This window comes from Antennarius striatus, chromosome 11 (genome assembly GCF_040054535.1).
Source record: "Antennarius striatus isolate MH-2024 chromosome 11, ASM4005453v1, whole genome shotgun sequence".
Lineage (NCBI taxonomy): Eukaryota > Metazoa > Chordata > Actinopteri > Lophiiformes > Antennariidae > Antennarius > Antennarius striatus.
The window spans coordinates 14,381,124-14,408,006 of NC_090786.1; the positions used below are offsets into that span (position 1 = coordinate 14,381,124).

The 26,883-nt window shown below is 37.8% G+C and overlaps 1 protein-coding gene across 1 annotated transcript in view; it reads right to left on the minus strand.

The window, feature by feature from the left end:
• Window positions 1-26,883, minus strand: part of eys (eyes shut homolog) — a 167,693-nt gene that overhangs the window by 109,019 nt on the left and 31,791 nt on the right. The window contains exons 12-21 of the mRNA XM_068326759.1: window positions 20,919-21,041; window positions 18,768-18,881; window positions 14,068-14,190; window positions 13,430-13,543; window positions 8,829-9,062; window positions 7,172-7,294; window positions 6,969-7,082; window positions 6,053-6,166; window positions 4,777-4,890; window positions 9-206 (exon numbers count right to left, since the gene is read on the minus strand). Of these exons, the coding sequence (XP_068182860.1) occupies window positions 9-206; window positions 4,777-4,890; window positions 6,053-6,166; window positions 6,969-7,082; window positions 7,172-7,294; window positions 8,829-9,062; window positions 13,430-13,543; window positions 14,068-14,190; window positions 18,768-18,881; window positions 20,919-21,041 (1,371 nt within the window). The remainder of the gene's footprint in view (window positions 1-8; window positions 207-4,776; window positions 4,891-6,052; window positions 6,167-6,968; window positions 7,083-7,171; window positions 7,295-8,828; window positions 9,063-13,429; window positions 13,544-14,067; window positions 14,191-18,767; window positions 18,882-20,918; window positions 21,042-26,883) is intronic.

Below are 26,883 nucleotides of genomic sequence, written 5' to 3' on the forward strand. Positions count from 1 at the left end.
TGTCATACCATCATAGCAGAAGCCGTGAAAACAGGGGCTGGAACTGCACTCATCCACACTGCTTTCACAACGGGGGCCAGCAAAGCCTCGGCGGCAGTGACAGCGGAAGCCCAGAGGGAAATGGTCCAGATCCAACTCCTCCATACACACTGCACCATTCTCGCATGGATTGCTGGCCTCACAGGGTAAGAACTCACAATTAGGACCTGGGGTGATGTCCAAAGAAACACAAGTTGGAGGACTATCCAATCCATGCAGAGATACAGTACAACAGAAAAGATTAAGTCCAAATTTAAGTAGCTGTAAAACACAAGTTGTATCAAGGTGACACACAGACTGAATGTAAAAGAAAACACACACACACACACACATACACACACACACACACACACACACACACACACACACACACACACACACACACACACACACACACATATACAGTATATATATGTATATATATATATATATATATATATATATATATATATACACACTGTATATCTATCTATCTATCTATCTATCTATCTATCTATCTATCTATCTATCTATCTATCTATCTATCTATCTATCTATCTATCTATCTATCTATCTATCTATCTATATCTATATCTATATCTATATCTATATATATCTATATATATATATATATATATATATATATATATATATATTGTGGTGTGATTCACCCGATATTTTTGACAATATTTGACATCTTTATGTGACAGAATGATGTACATTAGTACTTTAAATTACATCAGAAGGCTTTCATTTTCATTCTCATCAGAGCTGTAAATTTTTGTCCTTACAGTAAGTGTGTCTTTGAAGTGTGTTTCCTCTAAATTCAGGAGTCATTTCCTGTGGCCACTCCTCTGTAAAGCCTAGATTTGAGAAGGGCTTCTCTGACTGTTGTCCTTCCAGAAGGATCTAACAGCCAATGAGCTCATTAGATCTCTCAGAGTGTTCCATGGGTTTTGACCAAGGGCCTTACTGCCTGCCTGCTTGGTTTGTTAGGACAAGATGAATAAGATGGATTTTTTTTCCTCATTTGGTTCAGCAGCCAATCAAAAGTGGTTGTTCAGAACTGACTGATTGCTGGTACTGTATTGCTGTTTGCTCACTCATCCATCCAAAGTGCAATGCACCCGTGTTACTCGCGGTTAATGCGTTCCAGGAACAACACGCGAATAACAATTATCACAATATAGGGATGAAATATTTATCTTATTATTTACGGTAATTTAAATATTTATGTACCCTCCCCATACTGATATTAAACGACCTGCTACCTGTATTACCTTTTCCCAACCTACCATGAGACACTACTTGTGTCTCAAGTGCATTGCGTTCTAAGACTCACAGAGGGTAGAACACTTCCAGATGCCATCAGCCAATAGAATGCACGTATGGTATCACATGACTGCAAAAATCTGCGGAGATGAAGTTGCGAGTGTTGATGCACGTATGTGCATGGGCAAATTGTACTTCACATCGGGTCCTAACAAGAAGAGGTTATTAAACCATATACATTAGCATTAAATTTATCGGAGGTCTCTTTTCATATAGTATTTCCCTAGGTGTAATGTTTATTAATAATCTTATCATTTTCTCATATTTTAAACTTCTATAATGACTAATTCATTGATTATTCTACTGTACATATAATTTTTAGTACCTTTTTTTAAAATAATTTTAAAAAAAATCAAAAAAGGATTCATTCATGTGCTCATCTCTTTGCCATGTCATTGCTATGCTGATTTGGTAACATCCAGTCATTCTACAAGCTGAAAATACAACATTCTAAAACCAATCAAACAAACGACTAGTAATGAAAACATACCCAACCTGGTAAAGGTAACTTTAATCATGATTTTAAATTTGAGTGGATTGTTGTGATACATGTACTAATTTTATCCCTGTATCTCACAGAAACCATTTCCCTTCACTTTGACAGACTTCTTTCATCGCTTGAGTACGATAAATTGTGGTTACATGGTAAGAAAAGAAGATTTCATCACTGTTAGTTAGTTGAAGCCATTTTTTTTTCCACTGAAAAAATCATCCGTTAATTTAAAATACTAAAGAGAACAGCCATATTCAATTAGACATCAGATGAGGTTTGGCAGTATAATAGTCTAAAAGCAGCAATAAACTGACCTCTTTTCAATATGGAGGGTCAAGTATGTTCTGATACATGACATGTGTCAAATTCAAGACCTGGGGACCAAATGTGGCCCACCACATCATTTTATGTGGCCAGTTACAACATAAAAGATCAGAGTGTCTAAAAATACAGTAAATAGGACAAAAGTGTGCTTTGACAAAAAAACTATATTTCCCACAACGTGGTAATAAAGCCCATTTTAACTCTGACAAAACATAGTCCTCTTTCACTACATCCATAAACCTCCTCTTTGGTCTTCCTCTAGGCCTCCTGTCTGGCAGTCCAAAACTCAGCATCCTTCTACCAATATATTCACTATCTCTCCTCTGGACATGTCCAAACCATCTCAGTCTGGCCTCTCTGACTTTATCTCCAAAACCTCTAACATGTGGTGTCCCTCTTATGTACTCATGCAACTGTAATGTTTATAACTTCAATAAATAATAAATTCAGAGTTATTTAACATTAAGGAGTAGATACATATATTCTACATTACATTGAGTTATATTTAGTCACATTTATAAGTTATATCTGGCCCTTGGAGGACAGCTGTTATGCTGATGTGGCCCTCAATGAAAATGAGTTTGACACCCCTGTTTAGATATTTTAACTAAAATACAAGGTACAGCTTGTCACAGGTTAGCAATATTGTGCTTTGACCTGGGTCTTATAGGAAAGTGTTCCCCACCCCCTGAGCCGTGGGTCAATTGGTACTGGGCCACACAAAAAAATGCATTACTTAAATTATTACATTACATTATTTATTTACTGTCTAAGTCTGAACGATCTTCTTCACTTGATGCATATCATGATGGTTCCCTTAGTCACATGGCCACCTTCTTAAAGGGGACGCTCTGGGCGGAAACAGAGAATACATTACTGCTAAATTGAAATTCCCAAGTTAGCAAACATACAAAAAAACAAAAAAACAACAGAAAAAGTTATTTGGTAAGTTTCTTTGCACAAGATATTAGAGCTAGTAAGGAGACAGAAAAAAAAACCTAGGACTTTAAAAAAAAGAAGAAAGCAGCAAATACCAGTTTTTATGCTGGTCGTACCATTTTATTCTTGTTTGATTTAATCACCACACCTTTAAGGCCAGTCTATAAAAATATTATCTGATCTTAAACCTGCTCATGCCATAAAAAAGGTTGGGGACCGCTGTCTTAAGTGACTATACTTATTTTCACCAGCATGTCTGCAGTAGTGTATTTACTGTTTAGCTTCCTTTTCTGATTAGACTGCTGTTTTTTCTAGTGTAAACCTGGGGCATGCTGACTGCCGTCTGTTGAAAGCTTCTCTTACACAATCTGCTTCATTGTCTCAGTGAGTTACGTGGTGTGCCCTGCCTCACTGCAGTACAGAGAGCCTGTTTGGTTAATCAAAGTGTGAAGCAGATTGGATGGAACAGGTCTTGACATATTAGGAGGAAAGACAGACAGATTCCTTTATGTATTGTTGAATGTAGTGCTTGGTCTTTTAACAAATAATAATGTTATTAAATATTTATTGTTTTTGGAATGGAAAAACTCCTCAGCCAAAGATCACCGAAATCTGATCTACAGTGTTCAGTGAAACAACATTGGTGTGTTCATACAATATTCAGTGTGCCCCTGCGCATTGGCCCATTAACACTCGCAAATTCACCTCATCGCGGATTTCTGGTAGGCAGACACGTGACACCGTACGCTCATTCTATTGGCTGACGGCATCCGGAAGTGCACTTCGTTCCGTCAGTCTCTGACTTTCGTGAGACACAAAGTACTTTGAGCAGTCGATAAGAGTATGGGAAAAGGTAATATAAATAGAAGCTGGTTTAATATCATGATGGGGAGGTTTCATAAACATTTAAATAAATGTAACTAAAAAGATAAATAGATTGTGATCTCAATCGCGGATTCCTTAATCGTGTGTGGTTCCTGGAATGCATTAACCGTGAAGAACGAGGGCGCTCTGTATTTTTTATGTATGTATGCATGTATGTATGTTCATATATTTGCATGTGACCATGTGTATTTATGTGTGTATATATTAGCATTTATTAATTCAATAAAATTGAAATTAGTCTTTTATATATATATATATATATATATACTGTATATATATACTGTATATATATACTGTATATATACTGTATATATACTATAATCATTGTTCTGCACAAAGACAGTAAGCACATTGGCACATTGAGACAAAAGTAGTAGAATAGAATACAAACAAAGAATATAACTTGGATTAACCAGATACATGTTATTATGAAAATTATATCAGTATTTTAGCTACAATCATATTTCATTAAATCTCAGCTTTTCATTATCCTCTCGCCTAAAATCTGAAATAAAATAACTGAATCTCTTTCAGTCATCTTTTTGCTTTGCATTGACATAATAGTGTTCTACAGTCACACTGCTGTAGCGATCTACAGTACATAATGTGTGTAACCAAAGCCTACATCTTACTAATTAATCACTATTTCTTCATTAATCACAGACAGGGTATGAAGATGTACTAATTTTGTTGAGACATGTGACATGGGATAAGACAGGTGAAAATAACTACATGTGAAGTTAATTAACTTTGCTTTTTGTCCCCTTTCCCTCATTACTTATTACCTTTAAATGGAGCCACACATTGGCAGAAGTAATTACCAGGCTGGTCAATGCAAGTGGCACCATTCTTGCAGGGAGACGAAGCACACTCATCAATGTCAAATTCACACTTTTTACCTTTGACAGAAAAAATAGCAGATTAATAAATAAGCTATATCATAGGGGTGCTGACATCAAGTTTGAAAACTCTACCACATTCCATTGCAACCACTGTACAATCAATGCTGGCTCTGTAAATTTTTCCGACAGGCCTATTAACACCATTTTAGAACATTTGAATGTAAAAGATAAGCTGCATCAACCTGAAATAATTAGGTTAGGGATTTCATGCAAATCATGCTTTTTTGGGAGATGGCGATCTTTACACAATAAAAACGGATGATGGGAAAGCAGCACTGTAGAGCTGATATAGCTATAAAACCTGACAGGGTTCTCTATGGCGCTGAAACAAGGTATAAAACAGCAAAGGATATCTTCACAGCAAGACTAGCATTTCAGATATAATTTCTGAACATTTACACAGTTTCCCTCAATATTTCATTCATAGGGATAAAAAGGAATCCAGTGGCACAGATGGTTTTATCACTCTTGTGCACTGTGAATCCCGCTCAGTGGGAGTTATTAGCAATTATTAGAAAACGGTTACTGTGTTTGATCTTTGCAGATAGAAATACATCATCTTTGTTTTAGTCCAGGGCCCTTAATTCCTTGTACTTTAAATGGTTTACATACCAGCACCACATGTAGGGAAGTGTTTAAATAACAATTATACTGGGCTTCAAAATTTTACTGCTGCCTCAAAAACAGTCATTGGCTGCTGCCTTCATCTAAGACAAAGTGATCCCGCTTTAACAGCGATGAATTTTTAATTAATAGAAATGTCTGAATATTTTGGTGATGCATAAAAAGATATTTTTCCAAATTAATGTTAGTGTATGAATATCTTAAAACAACAAATTACAAATTAAACTTGGCCAGTCGCAGTAAGCAGATAGTAGTGGGACTACCCTGTGGTGCACTGCTGCTGGCATGGCTGTAGAATTAGTTATAAAAAAGTTTAAATATTTAAACAGTTTGAGCCGAGAGGGAAAACAACCTGTATATTATAAGCATTGAAATACAGCAGGCTCACAATACCGCTGGTAACTCAATATTTCCATATACCAGAATGGGTAGGATGCATTCATATAAGTTTTATGTTAAGTATGCATTGCCTCTGTCTGAATAAAGTGCAATAAAATATACCCCTCACTCAAATAAATTGAATGCATTCACTAACCTGTAAATCCAGACACACACACACATCTGTAACCATTAATGAGGTCAACACAAGTGGCATTGTGGAGGCAAGGTGAAGATACACACTCATCTATATTCACTTCACAGTAGTCCCCTGTAAAAAAACACACATTCATTTTCCACTAAACCAGTGATCAAAGTTTGAACATTCTTATGTCGAGATTACATAGAAGTTAAAACACACTTTGAATATGAATTCTTCTATATCAGTTGCAAACTCAGCAGTACATGCATGATGACAGACATGCCGCTCTTCTCACATTTAAATCTTTGTAAAACTTGAATACTTGATCTAGTGTACCAGAGAGGCATTCTTTGTGGAACAGTGTACTATTTGTGCTGCTCTTGTTATGCTATAAACAATAAAGCATGTTTTATGATGTAATCTTCATCTGGCCTGAAGGATTGGTATGAGTCAAGTGTTGACTCAGTAAAGTTGTCTTAGAGATGCTGTAAACACTGAAATAATTCTTCCAAAAGACTTATGGTCATTCAAAGAATTTTATGAATAAACATATTTTCAGAAATGCATCTTCAACAAACCTGTTGTATGACAGCAGAATTAATCATGCACTGAATATAAACACATCATCTTTAGTCCTCACACAGTATCATTCCTCATTTTTGGATGAAGAACAAATGACTAATTTAAGATAAGCTTAGTAATATCTTCAAGATTGACAGTTTCCAATCGTTGTCATTCATTACTGCTGTTTAAGAGCGTCATTTTAATCATACGGGCCATATGTGTGGACAGTATGGCTAAATCTATATATTGAACAGGATTGACGTACATCAACAAGACATATAATCATTTTCTATTTTAAATCAGACGTGGATTCAATTGACTGTTTATCTATTGTATTTTGGAGTTAGATGATGACTAAATAAGGTACCTGTGATTCCTGGTGGACACTGGCAGCTGAAAGAGTTGAGCTCATCAATGCATGAGCCTCCATTTCGACAAGGATGACTTTGACATTCATTCACTTCAATTTCACAGTTATCTCCTGGTGAGGTATGAAAAGAGATAGAACAGGTTGGAAAATTACGCTTCTATATAAAACGCTTCTATACCTTGGAAAAAATTCTCACTTACCAATAAAACCAGGTGAACAAAAACAACTGTAGCCATTGAGAGCATCTTTACAAATGCTCAGGACTCCACATGGCTGGTTTTCACACTCATCAATGTTTATCTCACAAAACTGACCTTTTAAACCTGGAGAAAGGAAATCAAATGTTTCTTGGGCTTTATTAATTTCAAAACAGTTATGACTGTAGAACATTTTAAAACACTGCCTCAAAAAGATCTGCAATAATGATTAGATTGTTAGTCATACATTATAATGGTTACAGACCAATAAAACTGTTATTTGACAAAAGTTGAGATGCTGAAACATACAGAAAAATTGAGGAAGAAAGTCCATACAAAAACAAATGTGACATCAATGGATTTGATAAATGTACAGTAAATAAGTATTGATAGTTGAATATATCCTTCAAGTTTTTTATTTTTCAAATGGAGTAAGATTTTCCTGCAAAAAACGTGAAGGTTATCCACCAAATGTTTTTGCTGTTATTTTTTTTCCCGCAACATCTGAGGCAGTTTTATGTTCTGTGACAAGGCCAGCAACCCACATGGTCAAGGTTTAAGCTTGCGGCTATCTGTCAAATGTTAATGTTAATTACAGTACATACATTTTAAAACATTCTAATGATTAGATTTAAAAATATTTTAACATGAAGGGAAAATATTTGCTAGGTTGCAACAAAATTAACAAAAATGCATTTTTATGACAGTAATTGAATGAAAACATAAATGAAAGTCCAAAGCATGCTCTACTCTACGCATAGAACCACATCTACTAAAAAGCTGCAATTTTGAATTTCAAAAAGTAATAAAACTGCTCCTTTTTTAATGATTAGACTAAATTGTGGTCATTTATTACAATGAGTTTGTTCAAATGATCTTTTAGTTTCTCTCTTTTAGTAAAGACAAAACAGTTAATATTGACAATAATCTCTGACGGACACTTCATTTCAAACTGTTCAACTTGTTTAACTTAAGCAGGAACTAAGTTATCTTTTTTTTTATAAAATGAGGGCTACAGAATGGTACTTAATAGAATGACAGAATTGTTAAGAGCTACAATATGCTCTAGGTAATCAAACATTATAAAAAATAAAATTACAAAGGTATGATACGGAAGACAAAAGCCTGATTTTAATATTATACAATATGTAATAAAGTGCATAAATCAGCATGTAACAAGTATTTTTTATTTATTTGGCTATCACCATTTGCTACTTCCTCAACTGTATCTAAACTGTCCTAAGTAATTGTGTATGGACTGCTTAAACAAAATGTAACAAAAGTAAGTCAACAAGTAATTTAATTCTGCCTTTTTTAATATTAGGTACTCCTTGTAGCATATAAGTAAAATTGTATCGAATGACAATATGATGTTTTGAAGAACCGCCAATAGCAAGCCTTTGATTCATAAACGTGCAAACTGCTATCATAAGCATCGTTGCTGCTTTGAAGTAAGCTCACAACCTGATGAACTGAACCCTGCCTCATGCCTTCCATAAGGCTTTTACATGTTGTTGCTTGAGGCCAAAGAGATTAGGCTCCTGCAGAGAAGGAAGGTGAACAAGGGAAGCGTCAAACTGGGAGTGTGTCTTGTATGTGCAAGATGCATTCTCAGAACTGCCTCTATTTTAAACAAGCCTCTTAGGGATGGTGCACCTACCTGGTAAACAATCACACTTGAACCCTCCTGATAGATCCGCACATGGTGAACCATGTTGACACAGACCATCAACACAGTGGTTTATAAGTGTTTTGCAGTGCAGCCCGGTATACCCATGTTGACACACACATCTATAACTATTTGCCAGCTCTTCACAGAGGAGAGTGCCCTTAGGGTCACAAGGATTTGACAGACATTGCCTCACAGACGAGGAGCAGTCATCTCTGGGGTATCCTGTAAGAAGTGGGATCAAAGATGTGATTGGTATGTTGCGTTGCATACAGTATACTCCTGCCTGCCCAAGTTTGGCCCACAACATGCAATGTGATTTCATGTAATGACATCACCAGCGCTTTTTCTTTGAGTTGTTTTATATACAGTATTTTGTCCTTCTGGAGCTTGAAGCACTAAAAATAAAATGGCATTGAGTAATAATACAAAAACTAAAGAGAATAATTGTGAAACGGCTTTTTTTTCACAAACAAATTTGTTGCTTCTGTAGATGTGTGTTCTAGATGAATTTACATCATGTTGAAAGCTGCCATGGTTAGGTCACAGTAATCAACAACACTAAAATATTTGCAGCCTTTTCTTTTTTAACTTATAGACTGATATTGCTAATGCTTCCAGGCAGAAACCTAAAAACATTGGTTCCACAGCATGTATCTCCTACCTACCTGACGGCATGAGCACAGGTAAACATAAACATTAAAATATGGGTACATTTTATTTTGAGTCAAGTTGTTCTCTTATATGTCATTTTAAAAAAAAACAGAGAAAAATAATAATTTAGTTTACATTGTTCCGCCTGACTTAATGACTGTCTACCACCAATACTGAACTTATCAAATTGCTAAAATTGTGTTAAAAGCTGTTAAAAGCACATAATATCATGTTACCGTACAATAAATAAGTGACTGCTAAATAATAAATCACGCAATTGCTTTGACTTCAGAATAGGTCAAGGTAAACTTTTGCACATTGTAATTTAATCCTTGAGGAGGAGAAGAATGAAACATGTCAAAGCACTCTGGACCAGTTTTTAAGAGCACCCAACAACAGCAGTCAAGTTGTCAAGTCAAATTTATTTGTAAAGCGCTGAATCACACCAACTATGCAGTGAAGTTGGTGTTGTGACTGACAGCAGGGCTAAATATGAAGGGCACTTATTTTAATCATTGATACAACTATGTAGATCTACATTGTTTACCTCTTTTAAGTACAGTCACTCTACGGTACCGAAGCAGTTTGTAGTTTTAGTCAGTGTATTTTTTTTTTTCTTTCCAGACATGTTATTACAGCAGACTTCACTTTCATCAGTTTTGGAACATCAACAACAACATTCGAAAAGAAAAAAAAAGGGTCGACGGGTAGAAGCCATTGGCTTGTAAAATTCCCTTCCCCTGAATCAACAACATCTCTCTCATTACAACACATCATCAACCAAATTCATACATTACAGTCAGTCAGTCATCTTCAGATTACCACCGCTGTATCCGCCGCAGAGGGTCACATGGAGCCGGAGCCTATCTCGGTGTCCGGGCACGACGCCAGTGCACCGCGGAGCCACACACAAAGACATACAACCATGCACACACACACTCATTCCAACTTGGACCAGCCAATCAACCTGAAGCGCATGCTTTTGGAGGTGGAAGGAAGCCGGAGAACCCAAATAGAACCCACGCAGACACGGGGAGAGCGTGTCTGCGCTAACCACTGTGCCACCGTGCCGCCCTCATACATTACATATCACATTTAAATTATTTGATTTTGGTAAAATGTTGTTTTGAATCGTCCATTCAGTACAATAGATGTGTTTGCACACATCTTTATCAGTTCATTGTCTTGTTTGCTGCACTAAGGTCAGTGATATTTTTCCATAGGAATGATACATGTAGTTTAATAAACCATAATAATCTGAGATATTAACCATCATTTGCGTCAGAAATATAACCTTGAAAAGTCAAGTTTTTGAAAGCTTTTTCAAAAGCAGATAGAGTTGCTAGACTCCTAACTTTGTTGTCCAGTTTGTTCTAAAGTTTGACACCAGTAAAAGATAATGAAAATGTTTTTAGTGTAGTTCTTGCTTTCTTCTGTAAAAATGCTGTGGTTCCTCTTTGTTGTTGGCTGGATTTGTTATTCTGAATTTGTGCCAATATATTTTGTGGTAAACAATTACTGGCTGCTTTATACATGCTTTATACAAGTTGAGCAGTTGTATAGCTTATGATGTCATGTATTTTCAGTAGCTTAGATTTAATGAATAAATGATTTGTATGAGCTCTATAATGTTCATTGTGAATAATTCTTATGGCTCTTTTCTGGATCAAAAATAAAGGTTGTAAGCCACTCTTATATGTGTTTCTCCATACTTCAGCACAGTAATTAAGATAGGGCAGGACTAAAGCACAATATATTATATAGAGTGCCTTCTGATTTAATAGTTTTTGAGTTTTCCAGAGTATGGATACACTTCTGGCTCACTTTTTTTGCAACTGTCTTACTTGAGATTTCCAATTTAGTATCTCATCAATGATCGCTCCTAGCAGTTTGAATTCAGAAACCCTCTCAATATTTACTTCATTCACCTTGATATTAATTTTGTGTTTGCAGCTTTTCTTTCCAAATAACATGTATTTAGTTTTTGTTAAGTTCAAGGATATATATTTTTTTATATCAAACCATAATTGCAGCTTGGCCAATTCCTCATTTACTGTCGGGGCTAATTTATGTATGTCATTTCCTTAACAAAGGACGGTTGTATCATCTGTGAAAAGTATCATTAAATACATTTGAGACCTTACATAAATCATTTATGTAAAGTATAAACAATTGTGGACCCAACACTGACCCCTGTGGTATCCCACACACAATGTCTAATGTTTTTGATGTCCTCCTGCCCAGTGTGATGTATTGTGATCCAATATGTAAGTAGCTCTTTATCCATTCTAGTACTGTACCCCTAAATCCAAATCGTTCTAGTTTCTCAGTTAGAATTTCATGATCAATTTAGTCAAAAGCCTTTTTGAGGTCAATAAAGATTCCAATGGAGTACATCTTTTGATCTATGGCATCAGTAATGACCTCTATTGTTTCTGTCACTGCTAACGCAGTTGAATGATCCTTCCTAAAGCCGTAAAGACTACAGTCAAGGAGATTGTGCTTTGTTATGAATTTATCCAGTCTGTCATTGAACAGCTTTTCTAGGATTTTTGATAACTGTGGTAGTATTGAAACAGGTCTATAATTTGTAAATTCACAAGCATCTCCAATTTCATATGTTGGGACCCCTTTTGCAATCCGAATTTTGTTAGGAAACACCCCAGTTTGAAATGACAAGTTACATGTGTGTTAGCGGTAGCAGAATTCTATCCAGTATGTCCTTGATCAGCTTCATATCAAATCCATTCACATCAGTAAAAAATGTTGCCATGTGGCCTGCGAGAGCATAAAAGGTCAGAATGTCTAAAAATAAATAGGTCAAAAATATGATTTGAGCAAAACTACATTTCCCACAATGAAGTAATTCAAGCCATTTTAACTGAATACATTTCGACATTTACGCATCAACAGTCGCGACTTCACCTCATTGCGGATTTTTGGTAGGCAGTCACGTGATACCGTACGCGCGTTCTATTGGCTGATGGCATGAAATAGCTAATCCGAACCGTCCTGGTTTGTCTGTTGAACTCTGGGAAGGAGTTAGGTAAGAGTATGACTTTAACAGGGGCGGCACGGTGGCGCAGTGGTTAGCGCTGCTGCCTCACAACACGGCGGACCCGGGTTCGAGTCCTGCTCTGTGCGGAGTTCGCATGCTCTCCCCGTGTCTGCGTGGGTTCTCTCCGGGTTCTCCGGCTTCCTCCCACCTCCAAAAGTATGCGCTTCAGGTTGATTGGCCGGTCCCAAATTGACCATAGGAGTGAGTGTGTGTGTGAATGTTTGTTTCTATGTGGCTCCGCGGTACACTGGTGTCGTGCCCGGAGTGTCCCCCGCCTCACGCCCTGAGACTGCCAGGATAGGCACCGGGTACCCCGCGACCTGCGTTAGCGGATTAAGCGGGTTGGAAGATGAATGAATGAATGAATGACTTTAACAAAGCTAATCGATGTCGATGATAGCACCTTTCACCCCTTTCAGAACAATGCAGGGATATAAAGCAGCTCCTCAGTGTAACAGTTTCTGCAAGTTGTTTTATGCTTTATGAGTGTTCAACAATGTCTTATAAGACAACACTATGCAGCTTTATTTATTAGTAATTTAACTCATCATCTTGTTATCCGCATCCATCGATTACACATGAGAACATATATCAAGTGCATGTGTAAAGAAATCAGCATGTTTATTCTGTATTTGCAATCTCAAAAGACTGCTTTATACTGTATTTTGTTAAGTATTCCACTTTTTTCTGTATTTTATATTTTTGCTCATAATTTGTTTACTTGGTTAATGTTTGATTAATTTTTTGGAATATGATGGTCACTTTGTCCTTTGACACAGTATGTCTCAGTGTAACCAGCTGCAACAGGGGATTTTCTTTCTTGGAAAAAAAAAAATTCTATCTAGAACAAAATTCTATGAAAAATGTGTCTGTTTGATACCTGAAGGACAAATACGATGTTTCCCCCTAGTTCCTCTCTTAGAGCAGGTCTCTCCATTCTTGCAGATTTCAACATCTGATGAGCATGCAGACACAGTAATGGAGCAATTCTTATCTGAAAAGTGAAATAAATAACCCCAATTAAACATTATAAAGTTGATCACAAACTTAGAGAAAAAGGTCACCAGCATAATGACACATACTGTATCACACAAATGAGTTAAACCATAGAGAGTGACAAGCATTAAGCAGCGTGATGTGAGGTATGCACATATTTGGCCAGTAGAAGTGAAACTCCAGCTGCCACTTATTTGTACTGTGAAGTTTATATTAGAGTTTTTCCCACAGCTAAATGAACTTTTAATTTATTTAGTCTAGATTTCTGTCAGCTTAAAATTCCACAATGCAAAATTGACATGATTAAAAAAATACAAAACATTGAGACCGTAGGACCTCATCACGAACACATAATTCTATATTCAGTTTGTCCAAGGAGAGAAAAAGTGCTATTTTTACATTCGATCAGCTCATACATGAGGCAACGGGACCACTTTGATGGTTATCACTGCTGAACAGTCATCAATCTTCACTGTTTTCATTAAAGTCTAAAGTATGAAAATGATGACAGAGATAACTCACTGGCAAAGCCCGAAGGACAGATGCACTCATAGTCTGCAACCAGGTCAATACATGTGGAATTATTGGCACAGTATCCATAGACACATTTATCATAGTTGATTTCACGGTTCAACCCTTGAAACCCTGGTATAAAGAAGAAAAAAAATAATACCAGTGATAAGTGTTTGAATGTCATTAAGTGCCAGAGTTGAAAAGACAGTAATTGCTATCACACTGACGGCAAATGCAATTAATTGCTTTCAGTTTAACACAACTTTTCATGGCAAGCCAGTGACAGGTAAATCCTTAATGTGGAGACTGGACTGTACCACATTCTGCATTTGGGAAAAATTATACATTTAAAAAATATTAATCTGATTTTTTAAAATTCAGAATAAAGAAAAACGTGAAAGTGAGTTTGGTCAATTTCTGACATTTTTTTCCCCATTAAATGTATTCCACGGCATGGTCACAGTACAAAATGACTGTCATTAGCACTGTCACATACCGCAGCTAGAGGAAGGCCATGACTAATGCTTGGCTATCAGCACCATTGGTGCAAGTCAAGTTCTCATCATTTCTCAAACTGACCATGGAACCAATTTCCACCTCTCTCCATGTCATAAAATTTGACAATTATCCTGACTTCATTAAAAATGGATAACAGGCTTATCCCACAATCAAGGTTTAATCAGGGCCACATCTCACAGGTAAGATGTCAACTGGACCAAGAAATTATAGGAAAAATTGCAAGGATTTATTGCTTTTTACTCCACTGATGCAAGCTATGGTTTTGGATGGAACAATTTTATATGTTCAAACAAATTTAAAGCAAATATCACCTTATTGGCATTCTTGCTGTAAGCAAAAAAAACTTGTGTCAAACAGATATTAGCAACATGACTGCATCATGCATCATTTAATGTTTTATTCCCAGATTTGACATAAACACTGAAACGACAAATTCAGAAATAGTTCCTACTCTTGACCTCCAGTTGTAGTAATCAGACAAATCACCTACCTGGTCTGGCTGCACAGACACTGAGTTTAACTCCATTATTTTGACAAAAATAACGAAGGATCTATTTGTGCAAACAGACAAACAAACAAACATATACATAAATAATGCAGAACCATTGTAGGCAGCCCCATTGCATGAAGATAGCTATTTATTTTTTTGGTCAGGGCATATTGCATCAACCCAAGGCTGCAGATGAGTCTTTTTTATCAGCTGAAAAAATTGAAAAAATATTTTTCTGCATTCATGGCTTTAGTTTATATGTTCGATTGTGATTATGGGTTTAATCCCAGGACATTCATTATTCAGTTTTTACGTTAAATTACTGAAACGATTTCAAATAATTTCATTCTTCTTTTTTCCCTTTCATCTTATCCCTTCAGGAGTTGCAAAAGCGAATTAGTTGCCTCCATCTAACCCTGTCTTCTGTATCCTCTTCTCTCACATCAACTACCTTCATGTCCTCTTTCAATACATCTATAAACCTCCTCTTTGGTCTTCCTCTAGGCCTCCTGCCTGGCAGTTCAAAACTTAGCATCCTTCTACCAATATATTCACTATCTTTCCTCTGGACATGTACAAACCATCTCAGTCTGGCCTCTCTGACTTTATCTCTAAAACCCCTAACATGTGCTGTCCCTCTGATGTACTCATTCCTGATCCTATCCATCCTGGTCACTACCAAAGAGAACCTCAGCATCTTCATCTCTGCTACCTCCAGCTCTGTCTCCTGTCTTTTCTTCAGTGACACTGTCTCTAGACCAAACAATATCGCTGGTCTCACCACAGTTTTGTACACCTTTCCTTTCATTTTAGCTGAAACCCTTCTATCACACATTACATCTGACACTTTCCTCCACCCGTTCCATCCTACCTGTACACGCTTCTTCACCTCTTTTCCAAACTCTCCTTTGCTCTGGACTGTTGACCCTAAGTACTTGAAATCCTCCCATCTTCTTGATCTCTTCTCCCTGTAACCTCACTCTTCCACTTGGGTCCCTCTCCTTCACACACATGTACTTTGTCTTACTGCAGCTAACCTTCATTCCTCTCCTACTGCTCCTTGCTGCTCACAAATGCTCACTTCTGCCCTTAGTCTAGCTTCCACTACTCTTTCCCATAACTTCATTGTATGGCTTATCATCTTTATTCCTCTGTAGTTGCCACAACTCTGCACGTCTCCCTTGTTCTTAAAAATGGGCACCAGCACATTTCCCCTCCATTCCTCAGGCATCTTCTCACTATCTAAGATCCTGTTGAACAACCCAGTCAGAAACTCTACTGCCACCTCTCCTAGACACTCCCAAACCTCTACAGGTATATCATCAGGACCGACTGCCTTTCCACTTCTTTTCCTTTTGGCTTCTCCCTTCAGGGGTCGCCACAGCGAATCAATTGACTGCCTTTCCACTCTTAATCCTATTCAATGCCCTCCTCACTTCATCCTGACTAATCTTTGCTACTTCATGGTCCACAACAGTCACCTCTTCTAGTCTTTGTTCTCTCTCATTTTCCACGTTCATCAACTCTTCAAAGTACTCTTTCCATCTTCCCATCACACTACTGGCACCTGTCAATAGACTTCCATCACACTCACCTGCTGCACGCCCTTCCCATCTCTGTCTCTGTTTTGCCAACCTGCATAGATCAGTCTCTCCCTCCTTACTGTACAACCAAGCAAACAAGTCATCATAAGCCCCTTGTTTGGCCTTTGCTACCTTTACTTTCACCTTACGCTGCATCTCCCAGAACTCCTGTCTAGTCTCCTCGGTCCTCTCAGTGTCCTACGTCTTCTTAGCTAACCTCATTCTCTGTATACACTCCTGTACCTCCTCATTCCACCACCAAGTCTTATCTGCTTTCCTTCCAGATGACACACCAGGTACTCTCTGCCCTGTCTCCCTGATCACATTAGCTGCAGATGTCCAGTCATCTGGAAGCACCACTCAGAGCCTATCTTAACTCCTTCCTAAAAGTCATGCATCACTCTTCCTTTTTCAGCTTCCACCATTTTGTCCTTTACACTGTCTTTGTCCTCTTCCATCTTCCTCACCACCAGAGTCATCCTACACACCACCATCCTATGCTGTTTGGCTACACTCTTGTCTACCACTACTTTGAAGTCACTGATCTCCTTCAGATTACACCGTCTATACAAGATATAGCCTACCTGTGTGCTCCTACCTCCACCCTTGTAGGTCAGCCTATGCTCCTATCTTTTTCTGGAAGAAATTATTCACTATAGCCGTTTCCATTCTTTTTGCAAAGTCAACTACCATCTGTCCTTCTGCATTCCTCTCCTGGATGCCAAACCTACCTATCACCTCCTCATCACCTCTGTTTTCTGCAACATGTCCATTAAAGTCTGCACCAATGACAATCCTCTCACTTCTAGGTATGCTCCGTATCACTTTATCAAAGTCCAACCAGAATTCCTCCCTCTCCTTCAGCTCACATCTTACCTGAGGAGCATACCCACTAACAATGTTCACCATCACACCTTCAATATCTAGCTTCAGAGTCATCACTCTATCTGACACTCTTTTTACCTCCACCAAGATAACTCCCACTCCATTTCTCTTCCTATGTACACCATGATATAACAACTTGAACCCTGCTCCTAAAATTCTAGCCTTGCTACCTTTCCACCTGGTCTCCTGGACACACAGTATGTCTACCTTCCTCCTCTGCATCATGTCAACAAACTCTCTACCTTTTCCTGTCATAGTTCCAACATTCAACGTCCCTACTCTTGGCGTTCCTCTTCTCTCTCCTCCCACGAACACACTTTCCTCCTCTCATTCGCTCAACAGTAGTCCAATTTCCACTGGCACCCTGTAGGTGAACAGCACCAATAGCGGTCATTATAAATCCGGGCCTCGACCGATCCTGTATGGAAGTCATAGATTTGATTTGCATGTTTGATTTGGCAAAAGTTTTACGTCAAATTATCTTCCTGACACAACCCTCTGTATCTATCCGGGCTTGGGACCGGCACAATAAGAGACTGGCTTGTGCCCTCTTGCAGCAACATTGATTCCAAATAATTTCATTATTTCCTTAAATCTGAAAGCCGGAAATGTATACACATTAACTAATATTTCATCATTTCTGTATTTAGAAACATTTTCACGAGTTTCCATTTGTTGTAGAATTACAGAGAACCTAGACTGATTTCATGAAATGCAATGTGAGGGTTTTACCTTTGCCAGATGAGGAACCATTTTTTTTATTTTTACCATTTGTTAATCATTTTTTTAACTGTCATTAACGTATAAGGATTTCCATTTTTTTTTCATGTTAGATTAATCATTGGAATCTTGATTAGAGCGTACTGTAATAATTTGTCCCACTGGAAAAGATAGAAATAGCTACTTCAATCAGAATTTTCATAGGTATTTAATTTAAAATTCTTGTTTTTTAACAGTATTGAACACGAAACATAAAAAAGTGTGACTGCCTAAATTAAAATGTGTTTATCCTTGTTGAACATCATCACTACTGAAAGAAATCCTGGCATGTAATTTGTTAATTTGAGTGGTAGGTGCTGTGGAAATAATGAAAATCAAACAACAGCATTAAATATTTTGTGTTCTTTTTTCATTGAAGACAAGGTGAATGGTTGCCAACCAAAATACATCTGAATTAACCACATAATCATATAATCTCATTGTAGGATGATCAAAATATAATTGCAACTCACCCTCTGAGCAGTAGCATTTATACAGGTCAATGCCGTCCTCACAAATACCATCATTCTGGCATGGCTTTGATTCACACTCATTTAGATTTACTTCACAGAATGACCCTCCAAACCCTAAAGCACAAATGAAAAACCAAAACCAAAACAAGAAACACTGTAACTGGAAATCTTGACTGATTTATTCCTCATTAGGATCAGCATGACTTTTTTTCACAAACAAAAACTGGTTTTCAAAGCCTGTATTGATTGGAAAGCTTGTGGGTACATGCAGAGTCAGCTCACTTGATTCTTTAATCATGTTTAATAAGAACTGGTCATTGCCCTTCTGATTTATTATATTAAACAAGCCAAATCCAGTGATTTTGTACAATCAAAGTCAATCTATACACAAAGGGAATCACATGAAACAAATAACAAGCATCAGTGCACATGTGTAAATGCATTTACAACCACACACACGCACATTCTCACAGCTGCTAATGACAAGAAAGATGTCAGCGTGTCAAGCACAGTGCTGCTGGTGCCACAGAGACTGTTCTTAGATTAACCTTGCCCATAATTATTGAAGTGTATTTGTTGTACAATGGGTTTCTTCACACAGTCAGTCAAGGATATAAGCTGTGTATCCTGACATGTTCTTCATGGTCATACATTGGAAAAAAAATATTAGAGTCAGACCAAGTTTCCTCAAAAATAACACTAGAATATTACAAAAAAAAACTATACCTACAACTGCTAAATACACTGTATGACACAAGGGCTTTTGATGCAACAAAAGCCTTTAGAGCTCAAATAAACTACAAAATAAATGCAAATGTAAAAAGAAGAAAAAAGATGCTACTGTTCAAAAGACACAATTATTGAACATCTGACATTTAAAGAAAGTTTAATCATATAAAATTTGAAAAGTATCTCAACCTTTAGAAAGTGTTTTCTTTTCAGATGCATGTGAAACTGAAAATACAGCAGTCAAATTCCAGTTTCAAGTTTGTCCAAAAACTGCTGCTTGACTTCATGTGAGCACTAAATGTCAAGAGGCTGACTGAGTGAGTTATATGTCACAGCAAGGAATGGTATTAATAACATTTTTGGAAGCAGAGACCACCAACTTAAAACATCTACAAAAGAGAGAATCTCACAGCTTTGCCCTTGAGAAGTGATCTGAGGAGAGCAGCTCGCTGCAGGTTGCTTTCATTTACATAAGAAATCACTCACAATCCTTCACTTTGACATCTGCCGAGCGTAAGTGCAACAGGAGTAATGGAGTTACGGTTATTGATTGGGTTGCATGAACTTCTGTGTAATAGTCATTCATTTGAAAAGAGATAGCAGTGTCAACTGAATTGTGATTGGCTTGGCATGGGAAAAATCATAACTTAACTCAGGAAGAAGCAGCAAGACATCCCATTCATGTGCACAGTATTATCCTGGCACTACATATCATTGACATTCTATGTTATCCATGTCACTGCTGGCACCTGCTGAGATAATGTCATCTTCATGGAAGTGATTCAGAAAGGCATGACTGACACAAAGGCAGAATCAGATGTTTTTGAAGAAGCTGACAAATTAATATGCATAAGTAAGTATAACAGTCAAATAATGTGATGGTTATGGAGGCTCAAAAGTGTTATCCACCAGTTTTGGGACTGTAGCACCAAGTTAGGAATCTTGCACAGCCTAAATCAGAAAGAAGAAAAAAAGTGTACAGTGATCCCTTATTACTGGCAGTGAACGCGTTCCAGGAACCACCCGCAAAAGCAGCATTCAGCAATATAGCGACAAACTATTTATTTTATTATTTACAGTAATTTAAATGTTTATGAAGCCTCCCCATACTGACATTAAACCACCTTATATCTGAATTACATTTTTCCACACTCTTATAGACTATTTAAAGCACTTTTGTGTCTCACGGAAGTGCGCTCCATTCCAAAACTCACAGAACGCAGCGCACTTCCGGATGCCGTCTGCCAATAGCATGTGCGTATGGTATGACGTGACTACCTAATAAAAATCTGTGATGAGGTGAAGCCATGTGTGTTGATGCGCAAATGTGTGAGGGATTACTGTATATGGATAAATCGCCACTATTTAATATACAGTCTCTGAATGAATGACAGGTATAACATTCCCTAAAGGCTTGCTCACCTCTTTCACATGTGCAAGAAACACTATGTCCATCCTTGGTCTCAATGCGTATTAAAGTGTGATTACTGCATATTGCAAATGAGCAAAGGTCAATATCCACAGAGCAATCTTTCCCCTTGAAGCCTACAACAGACAGAGAGTTAACAAAGAAGATAGAGATTTCAGGATAATACTGGGAAATAAAGGCTGACTTTACACAACAGTAACACACATTGCACAACTCATATTTACAGGCTTTATGTTTTACTAGACACCTTTTCTTTTGTGCATTAATGGAGCTATTGATTTTTCCCATTTGCAGTCTACCTTCTGTGCAGTATGCTAATTGAGTGAATCATTGACCCACCTACCATAGTGATCTATATCACATTTATCTGCCACACCAAATGCATGTCTGTATGTCACTGATAGATACCTATGTCAATAACTATTGTTATAAATAAACCGCAGACAGATGGTATGGCTGATACTCATTACATGTATTTGTGCAAATAAAGATGACTTAAAAAGAGAAACCACTGGATAAAACCAACAGAATACTGTATTGTTGTTTTTTTTAATAATTGTTTTTATAATTTTTCACATTATAACCCCTGGGCCCAATATGTCGATGAAAACATTGACACGATAAAGGAAGGAAAAAACAGGACAATTACATATTTTTATCAACATTACATACTTTATCAAAATGCTACAGACTAGTGGTCATTCTTTAAAAAAACAAACATTTTAAGAAATAAGGAAATATTTGATACAGTTTTTTTCCTTTTGTATTTCACTCAATAATTTTTCTTGCCTTTAATTCATATATTCTCCTGTGGACACTGAACCAAGATAGCAGAGCCTTCTCCATACACATTTTTTGTAAGCTGCATTTTGTCGTGGGTGCCAACATTTACCCATGCTTCACCCATGGAAAAAATCGCGTCCATTGAATTACAATGTTCAAATTTCTGCTGGTTTTCGCTAAGCTTCTTCTGCATCTTCTTCCATACTGTCCACACTAATATCTGTCTCTTTCTTTTCATTAACTTTTGTTTCTTTATACAGGAAAATACTCATTGTCACTTGGGTTTTCTCCAACTTTTGCATCTTTTTCAGAGGCATGGGAATAACGTGAGACTAAGGCCCCATCCACATGGTTCCAGATTTTTTTGAAAACGCAAGTTTTTTTGTTGCGGTTACACCTTCCATCCACACGGCAATGCAGATATCTGGGACCCATCTCTACATGTACAAACAGAATGGACAGAATTAAAACCGGCTATTTTCTGACATATAACAGCTCCACCTCAAAGATGCTTTTTTTTTTTTTTTTTCGAAAAGATCCCGGTACGTGTGGACATGGCCTAACTTGTCGCTCTCTCACTGAGACCAGCCAGGTAACCTGAAGCAAATTTTTTTGGAGGTGGGAGGAAGCCAGAGAGCCCGGAGGGAGCACACGCAGACAAGGGGAGAACATGCAAACTCCACAGAGAATGGGACGCGAACCCAGAACTGCCCTGCTGTGCAGCGACAGTACCACCCACTGTGCCACCCCTGGTTAATTTTAATAAGGTTGAATCAAGCAGAAGAGTCTTGTGACGAGAAACTCACGCAAGATTAAAACACAATGGGCATTTCCGGGTTCTAAATTTAAGTGGAGACATGGATGAATTGTGAATATTATTGTTGAATGGAAGTGTATTTTTTTCCCAATATTATATTGCGGAAAAAGGTAGCATCAATTTTCTTTATTGTAAGTATTTGAAGATTGCGTCCAGGGGACGCAGGTTGTCTGTTGATGTGATGATCATGCGTCCTTGTCAGAAAATGTGTGTCAAAGACTACTTTAATAATCCCCTTGGGGAAATTATTTTTCCACTCTTGGTTTCAACAAGTTTAAGGCCCATGCAGACCAAATCTTTTGGTCTGCATGGGCCCTAAACCTGCCACTCTCCAGTTCCTAGCTCAAGACCTAATGAACTGCGCTACTGCCATCCTCTCAATTCATATTCACTTTGTGTAGCCAAGACACATTTGTGCTTTTAAAATCATAATGATCTTAAAGTAAAAGTTGTGCTAACCAGAAATCTTTTGAAATGAGAAGCCCAAAAAACAGAAGGAAAGCACACACATCCCCACCACATTAATCTATGTGAAGTCTGCTTGCAAGGAACTGTAGGTCTCACTCACTGGTAAAAGAGTGGAAAATATTTCAAATGTCATGACTGAATGAAAATCCTACTTTTTAATCAAAATGTGACTATGCAGACAGCTGTATACACACACTGCTGTAAGCAGGCTTCATTACTTCATACTGTAATATGAACACATCTATCTACATGTTTGATGACCTTCCAACTACTCTTTTTTCGTCATATTATGTATTGCCTTGACTAGTTAATGGACAGCTATTGCCTCCAACAGAGTGTTTCAGAAGTGTTTAATAACCAATTGTGCATGCAATTCACCCTGAGGGTAATGTTGCATGAAGGAATGTCACATTTACAGTGTCACCATCTCCAAATGGGACTCCCTACACCTGACAGCTAGTAGTGGCTCAGCCCTGTGCTACTGGATGAAAGGCAAAAAGTGAAAATGTTATTCACTTTATCTCAAAATACACTGTAGTGGCAATGTGTTTTGTTGAATACATTAAAAGAAAGCTGTCATATGCTCATCTTTAGTGGTCACTGGTAACAGCCCTGGGCCGTGACTATTTCCTGGCTCAGAAAACATCATCATCAGCATATTTAACCATTTTACATCAACACTGTCCTCATTGCTCCACTGAACTGAAAAAGTGAAAATCACATTTTTCAATGGATATCACCAAAATCTTTTTCATAAATAAAATGAGAGTAACAAATTTATGGGATAATAAAACTCTCAGTCACAGAGTTGATGTTTATGGTCTTGTTCATAGGCTGTTGTAAGTTGGTGCACATGTTAAATACAATGTAAATTTCATTTCCATTACAAGAATAATGAAATATTTTTTCATTAATAAATTCAGGTCATGAACATATTCACCTTATATATTTTCTCGCATTTTAAATGTTTGTTCAACTGGCCAGACTTCATTTATCTCATCTTCACTAAATTTAAAGATTGGATCAATTACTGATGAGCCACTGTAGAGGTCAAGTGACTATGTAATACCAAATCACTCTCCTGCCACTCTGACATCTAATTCAGGGAAAGACTACAGTCACTAATCAGCATGATTACCAATCAGTATGTTTTTTGTGGCAAATACAGATGCAGATTCAATGCACAACTGGAAATAAAACAAACGTGGCATTTCTAAATGTGGCTTAAGTATTGGAGTTTTTTGTATTTCTTGTTGTGTTGTGCTTGTTATAATTATAATGCAAAAAATTAAATTTATAAAGTGTGCAAAGACAAATTAATTTCAAAATGAATCTAAGACTGGAAAATAGTGAGTCTTTTCAGTACTACTCTTGTCATCTTTTTCTTTTTTGTGGGAAGATACAAGCAAACCTGACAAGCCATTTATCTGAGTTTCTGAAAAGATAAAGTAATCAAAAACACCTGTCTATATATCTGTCAATGAAATCACAGTAATGGAGGCTTTAGCGACACATCAGTGTTCTGGTTTGCCCAAATCTGATTTGAGCAAAAACCAGAAAAACAATAAGAGCAGATTATTTACAGTGATGCATTTGGTGTATCCATAATGTAATAATATAATGATAAAAGCAGACCACATATATGACAGCTGCTGCACATGTTTTAAGGCAGTAAATGTTTTAATGACTTCACAGACATTGGTGTCGAACAATACTGAGTAAAACGGACTGATATTTAGAGAGAGACAAATACATACATAATATGAACCAAAAATATACTAACGGAACTTATATATACTGTATATATATATATATATATATATATATATATATATATATATATATATATATATATATATATATATAATTACAGGATTTGTAATTAATTAATCTAATTAATCGCATTTTAATCTCATACCTGCTAAAGCCCCCCAAATAAAGAATTTGAATTCTATGACATTACAAAATTGTAGTGCATGACTAATCAATAGAATATACCAAGAAGAGGCGATTTGAAATCCACATTTTTATTGGTTAAGTGTGCTTTATAAATGAAATTCAAAAGAAAAAAGGCCAAGTACATCAGCAAACCAATTAGGCCAGGTGCATTTATCAAAAATGCAATTCAAATACAGTTAAATAAAATAAATAAAATTCAGAAATAAAATAAGGCTGAGTCTCGAGGACTAGTGAGCATCAGGGCCACTGTCCAGGATGAGACATCACAAATCCAAGAGTACATCAGGAAGATGGCCCCAACAGATTAACTGCTCAGTGAATGTCTTAGACAGCAGAAACCTGAGGAGGAAGAGGAGGAGGAGGAGGAGACAACATGGAGGGACAAGCCCCTACATGGCATGTACCACCGTCAGATAGAGGAAGTGGCTGATATCAAGAAGACCTACCAATGGCTGAATAAAGCTGGACTGACAGACAGCACAGAGGCCCTGATCATGGCAGCACAAGAACAGGCCCTAAGTAGAAGAGCAATAGAGGCCAATATCTACCACAGTAGATCTGACCCAAGGTGCAGGCTATGTAAAGAAGCCCCAGAGTCAGTCCAGCATGTGATAGCAGGGTGTAAGATGCTCGCCAGCTCAGCATACATGGGAAGGCACAACCAAGTAGCTGTGATAGTGTACAGGAACATCTGTACCCATTATGGACTAGAAGTACCCAAATCCCAATGGGACATACCACCAAAGGTGGTTGAGAACGACAAGGCTAAGATCCTGTGGGACTTCAGCTTCTAGACCGACTAACAGCTGCTGGCTAACAAACCGGACATTGTGGTGATGGACAAAGAGCAGAAGAGAGCAGTGGTGATAGATGTAACGATTCCAGCTGACGCCAAAATCAGTAAGAAGGAACACGAAAAGATTGAGAAGTACCAAGGGTTGAAAGAACAGCTGGAACAGATGTGGAAGGTCAAGGTTAATGTGGTCCCCGTGGTAGTAGGAGCACTTGGGGCAGTGACCCCCAAACTGGAAGAGTGGCTCCAGCAGATTCCTGGAACAACATCTGAAGCCTCAGTCCAGAAGAGTGCAGTCCTAGGAACAGCTAAGATACTGCACAGAACCCTCAGACTCCCAGGCTTCTGGTAGCATCACACAACACCGATGCCCAGTGGCTAGTGGACCTAAGGACTGACCACAGCTGCCTCCCAGAACAAGAACCAGTAACCATCTCAATGGCAGACATCCAAGAAAGAGTGTCAAAGATGAAGAGTTGGTCAGCACCGGGCCCCGATATGATCCATACATACTGGCTAAAGAAGCTGACAGCACTCCACGAGCGTCTAGCAGCACAGATGAACCAGCTGCTAAGGGATGGGACGCACCCAGAATGGTTGACTGAAGGCAGGACAGTCCTGATCATGAAAGACCCACAGAAGGAATCTACCCCATCCAACTACCGGCCAATAACCTGTCTCAGTACAACATGGAAGCTCCTGTCAGGCATCATGGCAGCTAAGATGAGTAGGCACATGGATCAATATATGAGCGGGACACAGAAAGGAGTTGGTAGTAACACCAGGGGAGCCAAGCACCAGCTACTGGTGGACAGAGCAGTACACAGAGACTGTAAGAATAGACAGACCAACTTGTGCACCACCTGGATTGACTACCAGAAAGCCTACGACTCAATGCCACACACGTGGATACTGGAATGTCTGGAACTGTATAAGATCAACAGGACACTAAGGGCCTTCATCAAGAACTCAATGGGGAAGTGGAAGACAACCCTGGAGACTAACTCCAAGCCAATTGCCCAAGTTAACATCAAGTGCGGCATATACCAAGGGGATGCACTATCACCACTGCTGTTCTGCATAGGCCTGAACCCCCTCAGTCACATCATCACAAAGAGTGGCTACGGATACCGATTCC